Raw genomic sequence first — 8,514 nt, 5'->3', positions numbered from 1 at the left:
CATCTCCCAGTTTGTTGAGAGAAGCACCCTTATGTTCCATTCAGAATAACAAACCATATTTCTTAGCAACAGTTTCGAGAAGAGCTGTATTAGAATTTCTTTCTTTTTGATTTAGAGCAAAAGATGAATCAGAAAGCAGAATATGATTTTTTTTTCAATCTTTCAGTCTTATTTTGGAGGTAGCAATTTTTTCAGTTCTAGTAATTTTCAGTGCCCAGGTCAGGAGGATATGCTACTGGAATTAGCATTTTTGATTACACATCAAAAGGTTTTACTACAGATTAAGTAGTTTTCAACACTTACATTTCCATTTCCTATTTTCCTAGGAGTCTAATTTAGGCAATCTGCATACACCAGTAGCTTCTGTGTCATTCAGGAAATGGTAAATATTCCAAAATGCAAGGAAATAGAAATTTCTCAGTGGCTCTTTCCTTTCCAGTGCAAGTATGAGCTTCCTTTGGTAGGACTTCTCCATGTTTCTAGGAGCCATTGGACCTAGACATACCAAGATCAGCCCCTACTCAGATCCACCACTGACAATCCCTTAGGCATACATTTTAATCATGAATGTACCTTGAGACTGTACATACCTCATCCAAAATCCATGACTGTCTGATTGCCTGTAACTTCCTTTTTTTGATAGCACAACTTTGTGCTGTTGCCTCCTTCATTTGTGAGGAAATGTCAGAATTTAAATGTTGGCAAGTAAGGCCTCATTTGCACCATGTGTCAAATTCCTTATATGACCTCTACAGGAATTGGTGGCACTCAGTAGTTTGTAGGACAGCTCTACTTAATCTCCCTAAATTTAATAATTTAAATGCCTGGAGATTTCACTGAGTATTTTTGTGAGATGAGCTTTCATTTAAAATGTAGAACCTGGGAGAAAAAGCAAATTTTGAAAGAAACTTCTCTAAACCTAAGTATTAGGTTTCCAAAAATATAAACCCTGGAAAATAATCCTTTTAGATATTATAGGTATTCTTCCATTCTCAAATCTTTATATAAAACCAATGAATGCTTTGGAACGTTTAGTCCTCTGAACCCATTAAGAGGATCATGATAAGCTTTTTCTCCTCCCACACTTCACTTTATCCTCTGCTAACAATGGCCACAGAGGAGACAAACTGGTAAGGATGCTTGAGGTATTTAGGAGGTGTTTAAATCCTACCTGCTGAAGTGAAACAAATGATTCATTTGCAAAGACCATGAAATGAATTTCCCCATCAGACAGACCCGTGCCAGAAGTAATCCATAAGTGAAACCCTGGGAACTTCTGTTAAGTTGTATTGCTATGGGAATACATCTACACTTGACTTTTCTGTGTTCTGGTGATGAGTCAGTATGTGTTTTTCACTAGAAGTGTTTCCTTCCACAAAGCTTAAGGAGGTCTTCCAGATATCTAAAATTCCACAACCAAAGTAGTGGCAAACTGTAATGTCATCTCCACTCCTGCCTCAAGGTAAATTCACTGAAGTTTAAGGCATTTGGGTCTAAAAAAGCAATGAAACAGGACAGCAGGACTTTCTCCTGTAAAGTAAATACACCTGAGAGAGTCTTATGGCTTCTTAGAAGAACTGATCTTCTATCACAGACTATGTAGGCTGACATCAGGGAGATGTAACTTCAACTGAACTTCCCTGTGGTGCCCGAACATTGACTGGATAGCACATAGCACACCTGGCCAATAGAAAGCCAGGCAGTTACTTAAATCATATTTTTAGAAGACCAATTTGAGGATTTCACTCTTCAAAAGCTATGCAAGGGAAGAATTTCAGAACTGGTAGTGTAAGAATGAGAACACAATGTACTCAACTTAAAAGCTCAGATTTCTTCTAGTTATTTTGTTTGGGCAGTGCCTCCTTGGGATCAGGAAACACTGTACGCTGAATTGTTGCAACAGGTAATTGGAGATTTTTTCCCCTGCAGTCCATTAGCCTGTGGATTTCCTGAAGTCCATCTGTTATCTGCTAAACTGTTATTAGATGAGCTGCTGCTGATTCTGGAACATACACCAGCCCTAGTCCCATGCCATTAACTACTGAGAGATAATTAGGAAATTTAAAAACTGGACAGTGATCATGACAAATTTGAGTCTTACCCTTGTGCTTTAATTGGAAATATGTGCCTGTATTAAGGAGAGGTAACTCTAGCACATGTATAGAGTGCCATCATACAAAATGAACAGATTTTTACCAGCAGAATTTATCTGAAACATTTGAACATCTTGTAACTGAGAAATACCTGACTTATGGAAACAGACTCAACTTCATGGTGAAAACTGGAATTTTATACTGTGGTTCCATTTATACCAGTTGTAAGTATCTGAAAACCAAGTTTTTGTAATGGAAATTGTAATTAAATACTAGTTTCAGTTATTACTACCAGACATCCACCTAAGACAATAAAGAATATGAAATGAAGAGCATTAGGCTTTTCTTATAGGATATGCTGTGCTTTAAAACTTATTTTATTGATCCTAAAGTTACAAGATCAGTTACTGACATTTTTTTGAGGATCAATCTTGGATTAAATGGCAAAATGAAGAAAAGGTTCTCATATGTACTATATCCAAAAGCAGAAACAGATTGCCATTCTCATGTGAACATTCAGAAACCTTTTCTGATTATTAAACAGTATGTCTGAAATATATCTAAGTTATACCAGCCGCCATAGCACTTTTTGGTGAACCAAAGAAGTCCTACAGTGAAATCAAACTTTGAGTAAAATCATTGTACTACTTTAATACAATTTCCCTCTAACATAATTTTTTCCTGTTTTTAGATTAATGTATATTCTGTCCGTCAATTACAATGCAAAGTATAAGTAAGATTTAAGCAAGGATGTTGGAGTGTGAAAATAATTCATGTGAATTGCTAATAGGCTGGTGGGAATAAATTTTTTCCACATGAAGGCAAATCCTGTCTCATCAAAGACAGCAGACTTGATTTTCCACCATTTCAGACCTTGACTAGCCACTATTACCTGCAGAAGGAACATGAATGCTGAGAGCTGAAAGCTACAAAATCAGTACTTCACTGTGACCAAAACAGTCGTATTGAACCTATCCTTCCCTCCCTTTGAACAGATGTGAGTACAGCTGGAAGCAAATTAAAACAACAAGCCATAAGGCAAAAAGAAGTCATTACTTCAGGTAGGCAAAATGGATATTTGATAGCACATACATGTTTCTCTTCTCTTCTCCATGGTTTTGCCACTTAAGGCAGAAGCCTTGCAGTTATCACCCTTCAGTGACAGGAATTGATCAGGTTTGCGTTCCCCTTGACAATCCTGTGATGGAGAATGGGAAATAAGGGACAGTATGAGTCCTCTCAGGTAATTAACCTAAGCTCCAATGCTTCCCACACCAGCCTATTTTCAATTTTGGCACAGTATAGTTTATACACTCTAACATTATTGCTCAGAAGATAGAATGATGACTCAGGTTTACTAAAAACAGCTTCACAATACTGCAATCATGCCTGTGAAGCTTCATCTCATATCCTGTATTTGTAAGTTTCTTCTCACTGAGAAATAAATTTGTGTGGTGTTTTGTGTTTTGTCAGAAAAGTTAGTCACCAGACACCTGAAACACTGATAAACCATCTTTAATAAAACATGGCTTGTTTGGTCAATTTGCCTGCCAATTCATTTTCCTGCTTTTAAAAACATGTGTATAACACCACAGCTGACCTCCGTTAATACTGCTGTCCATAGAAATCACAAATAACTGAGAAATGATATGCCACTGCTGCATCCTGTCATGCCAGAAGATCGAGATTACTTTGAAGATTATTTAGAGTAGGTGTTACATATCATTTGTGCCCAGATACACTGAAGTCAATGAAACAACGCCTACTGGCTTCTGTGGGAGTCTGACTTGGAGGTTATTCTGGCAATCTGTCCACCACTAAATTAAACTATTCCAGGGATAAAAGCCCAAATGAAGAAAAGTAGAAATTTAGGAACTAAAACTGAGCTGCAAATAAATATTCTAATTCAATGGCATCCTGAAAAGACTTAAATAAAACACAAACACACTTACACAGGCATGTACACACGCATACATACAAAAAAAAGTTATGACTTCAACAATCTTAAAAATCCATAGTCTAAAATTGTTTACATTTAAACAATTGAGCATAATAGGTAGCTTTCTTGACTTTCCATTTATTTCCCTGAGCACTGATCTTTGGAACATCTGGAGTTTCAGAATTGTCTAGTTCATAATTCCTAAAATAACTATCTTAAGTAAAATGCTGTCTTTTTATGACAAAAAATCCATTCCTTAAGTAAAACTAGGATACAACTTTCATGAACTACAATGTATGTAGCCAATTTTTAAAAAACCAACAACTATTATCATGCATCTGCATCTGTATTTAGGCACCTAGCTGGTTTGTCTGTTTTTCAAAATCACTCTGCAGTCTAGCAGTTCCCATTTAATTCAGTATCAGGTACTATGCTGTCTCATAAACTCATTCAATTGGAGACCTACATAAGAATTTAGTTTCTCTGCTTTACTCATTTTGCAAAATCTCATTTGTATGAGCAATAAAGTATGATATGGAATTGGTCTTGTGCCTAAATCAATATTACAGGCAAAGATTACTGGACTTCTTACTTTCCCATAAGGGGTTAAGAAGGTGCATCTGCAGAGAGAGGCAGCATAAAACCAATCTTCAGTACTAAAATGGGACCTAGCCAGGGCATATGTTTTAGACTGGCATTCCACACCAGGAAATCTGCTGGCCAAAAGGAGCTCTATTTTAAATTTCTGCTATTTAGAACTACTTGACAAATTGGCAACTGCTGCTTTTCACTCTCTTCTGTAGACTAGAGCTTTAAATGTGAGCTTCACAGACATCAGTTTGCAACTTTAAGACTTTTCAGGTATTCTGCATTTTAGATTGTACAAAGTGTGCAAGTCAAAACATTTTAGAAAACAACAGTGCAGAGGTTTTTTTACTATTTTAGAATCAAATCTCTCTCTCTCTCCAGTTCTAAGGCTGCAAATTACGTCAGCCTCTCTGCAGCTAAAAAGTTCAAAATAATTTTCCATGAACCACAGAAATAGACTGTAACTTTGCATACTCTTAACTCTCTGTCCACTCTGTCTTCCCTCCTCTTCCACCTTCCCCCCACCGCCCCAGCCCCTGGGTAGCTGATACACTGGCATTATGCAGCAGGCTCCAAACAAAGGATTAACAAAAAGGTTATTTTATAATACTTCATTTCAATATACCTTAACTGGAGGAGGGGGTGTTGAACCAAATGCAAACAGGAGAGTTGCTATTTGGTTCTGCATGCAACATGAAATCAAGCTGTTGTCTGTTCTCAAATGATGTAATAAAATATGCCGCATCTGATTCTCTTTAATTAGCACTTTTTTTATGCTATCTGGTACTGGCATTCCACAGCAGAATCCAAAAAGGAGGATTTAGCACTTCTCTTTGCAGAAACCCTTTTTAATACTTCAAAGTTCACTAAGAGTTAACAGCATACGATCCCATCACTTTCCCCCTCCCCCTTTTCAGAAATTAGACTGGCCTTTCTTTAAATAAACAAAACAAACAAACAAACAAACAAAATCCTTGCTTTAAAATAGGAGTATAAATACTGTTTTGAAAACACATTTGGAAGATGTCTTCCAGGATGGTTTATATATATATTTTTTATCCTTTAAAACTGTGACTACTGCACCAGTTAAGGCTGTTTACAATATATATATTTTTCAAATAAAACTTTTAATATTCAAGCTTACCAGATTGATGAATTGTAACAGGTAAAATGGAACTCTTTACAAGGTAAACCATGTAGTTGTACAAAATAGAATTATACCCTTCACCTGTGCAAAACAAAAAGAAATCCTGCCTTGCATTAAAAACACAGAACCTGTTTACAAAAAGGAATGTGTACTACATTTGGACTTCCTTTTTAACTGCCATATCCTAGCAACATCTCAGTTATTTTAGTAAAGGAACTAATCATCAATTTCAAACTGCAGTGAATTTACCAAACATTTTCACTATAGACTTCTGAAAGCTTTTACAGTAAGAAGTTATCAACAAAAGCAGGCACGTTAGTGTACAAAAACGTTGTTGATTTTTTTCCTGTTTCTTTTTCAAAGTGCAGGTTTTTCTCAATGTGCATCTTACAAGACCAACGAATGTTTTAACTCACTAAATCTTAAAACAGAACTCAATTCTCCCAAGGAGTAGTGTAAACGTTAAAGATCCCCAATACACCTCTAGTAAACGTGACACAAATGTCTCTGCGTTGTTTAGAAATTTAGCTCTTTTGAGAGGTAAAGAAGCTTCATGACACCTTTTCCTTACACTGGCTGGTTATCATAAATGGGTAACTCTGGACTGCTAAAGCTGGAGACTGATGAATCACTTGAAGGGAACTAAACTTGGCTACAGAGGAGAGGCGACGGGAGGAACCAACCCTTAGGCGTTTCTTGCGCAGCCTTCGGAAAATTCAGCCGCCGGCGGACGAAGGGTCGGTGTGGGGGAGGGAAGGGGGGGAAGGAAAAGGAGAGCAGGGAGGGAGGGAGGAGAAGCTTCCGCAGAGCCAGAGGCACGGCGGCAGGCCGCCCGTGTCCCGCTGCGCCCGCGACGGCGGGACCATCCCGTCGGTGGTGCGAGAACTGTCCCCGAGCCCCGCGGCTGCGAAGCGCTGGCGGGCCCGCTCCCGGCCGTCACGGCGATCCGGGGGCCGGGCGGGGAGCCGGGCGTCCCGGCGGCGGCGGCGGCGGCGGGCGCTAAGTGCCGTGAGCGCAGGGCTCCCCGGGGTAGATCTCCTCGTAGGCGGGGGGCTGCTCGCTGGGCAGAGGGTAGCAGTAGGGATAGGAGGCGTTGAGCTCGGGGTCCATGGGCGAGTAGCCGGGCAGCTCGACGGAGGGATGTCCGCCACAGTGCACCTCCACGCCGGCCTCGTCGAAGACGTGGAAGACGCCCACGTTGATGTAGGAGACGGCCTGGAAGGGGCAATCCCCGGGGCTGAGCTCGGGCTCGCCGCCGGAGAAGAGGGAGCCCTGGCTGTGGCGCGGCGCCCGCCGCCCAGCGCCGCCGCCCCTCCGCCGCCGCCGCCGCCCGCCCGCCGCCGCCGCCGCCGGGGCCGCTCGCCGCCGCCGCCGCCTCCGTCCGCGCTGCTGCGCGGCCTTGTAGTTCTTGACAAGAAGCAGGTTAAGCAGGCCCAGGAGGCACTCCAGCGCGTTGAAAACGGTGGAGAGCACCAAGCCTTGCTGGTAGTCCCGCAGCTTCTGGCAGCGGAGCGCCGCGGCGGTGCCGTCGGGGGACGCGGGTCCGCTCCGCGGGCGGGCCCCGCCGCCGGGCTGCAGCAGGCAATAGTGCGAGTACTTCCTCTCCACCAGCGACACGGTGTCGCCGTCGATGACGGCGCCGGCGAAGGCGCTCAGCACGCCCAGCATGAACACCAGCACCCCCAGAAGCAGGAAGTTCTGCCGCCCCCCGGGCGACGCCTTCTCCACCGGCCCCGACGGCGCGGCCGCCGCCTCCGCCCCGCCGGGGCCGCCGCTGGCCGCGTCCGGGTCTCCGGCGGGGGCCAAAGCTGAGGCCGGTGCCGGCGCTGGGGCCGGTGCCGGAGCCGGCGCGACGGGCGCCTCGTCGGGCGGGCGACAGCAGAGCAGCGCAGCGGCGAGCAGCGAGAGGCCGGCGGCCAGCAGCAGCCCCGAGTAGAAGGCGCCGGCGGCGGTGCCCAAGCGGAAGGGCTCGCCCTTGAGCTCGGAGCCCAGCGAGAAGCACTTGAGGCCCACGGCGGCGGCGCTGAGGGCGCAGGCGAGCAGGAGGCAGCTGGAGAGCGCGGCGCAGGCTCCCCGCACGCTCCACTTCATCCTCCGCGCCGCCGCCGCCGCCGCCGCCCCGCCGTCCGCCTCATCCTCCTCCCGCGGCCCCCCCCGGCCCCGCGGCGGCGGCGGCGCGGCGCGGCGCGGCCATGCGAGCGCGGCGCTCCCCGACGGGGCGGCTGCGCTCCGCTCCGCTCCGCACGGCAGGCAGCTGCCGGCCGCAGTGAGCCGGGCGCGGCGAGCGCGCAACGCTCCCCCCACCGCCTCCCGGTCGCCGCCGCCTCCTCGTCCCCGCCCGCCCTCTCTTATCGCGGCGGCTGCGGGGAGGCGATTAATTATGGATGGAAGCCGCGGCGGGCGGGGGGACGGAGGGGGCGGCCCACCGGGCCGTCGCGGGTGGCGGGGGGAGAGTGCGACCCCCGGTGAGGCCGGGGGCGGCGGAGCTGCCCAGCCCGCCCTCCCACCCGCGAGGCGCGGGGGGGGCCGCACGTCGCCCTCCGGCCGGCCCCGCACCGCGGAGCGCGGCTCGGGACGCGCGGCTCGGGCAGGGGGTGGCGGGGGTTTGAACACCCCCGCGGGTTCCGTTGCCGAGGGCTGCTGCTTGGCTCCGTGTTCCTGCCTTCTCTCCCTCTCTTAATTTTATTTATTTATTTCTTAGCTCTTGCGGTCGCCAGGAGGCCGGCATCGCTGTGACCGCGTTGCGG

General features: G+C 46.1%; 1 protein-coding gene across 1 annotated transcript; it reads right to left on the bottom strand.

Annotated features, from left to right (window-relative positions):
* Positions 1-2,449: 2,449 nt before the first annotated feature.
* On the bottom strand, positions 2,450-8,241 carry TMEM271 (transmembrane protein 271). Its single transcript, XM_071424632.1, has one exon. The coding sequence runs from the start codon at positions 7,856-7,858 to the stop codon at positions 6,767-6,769; it is 1,092 nt and encodes a 363-aa protein (XP_071280733.1). The 5' UTR covers positions 7,859-8,241; the 3' UTR covers positions 2,450-6,766.
* Between the last annotated feature and the right edge of the window lie 273 nt (positions 8,242-8,514).

The sequence above is a fragment of the Agelaius tricolor genome, unplaced genomic scaffold, assembly GCF_023055355.1.
Source record: "Agelaius tricolor isolate 1412-34295 unplaced genomic scaffold, bAgeTri1.0.p SCAF_4, whole genome shotgun sequence".
NCBI lineage: Eukaryota > Metazoa > Chordata > Aves > Passeriformes > Icteridae > Agelaius > Agelaius tricolor.
This window is presented reverse-complemented; position numbering and strand designations above follow the sequence as displayed.

What these genes read in the sequence shown, in the direction of transcription:
- TMEM271 (XM_071424632.1), bottom strand. Translation starts at nt 7,858, where the DNA reads ATGAAGTGGAGCGTGCGGGGAGCCTGCGCCGCGCTCTCCAGCTGCCTC.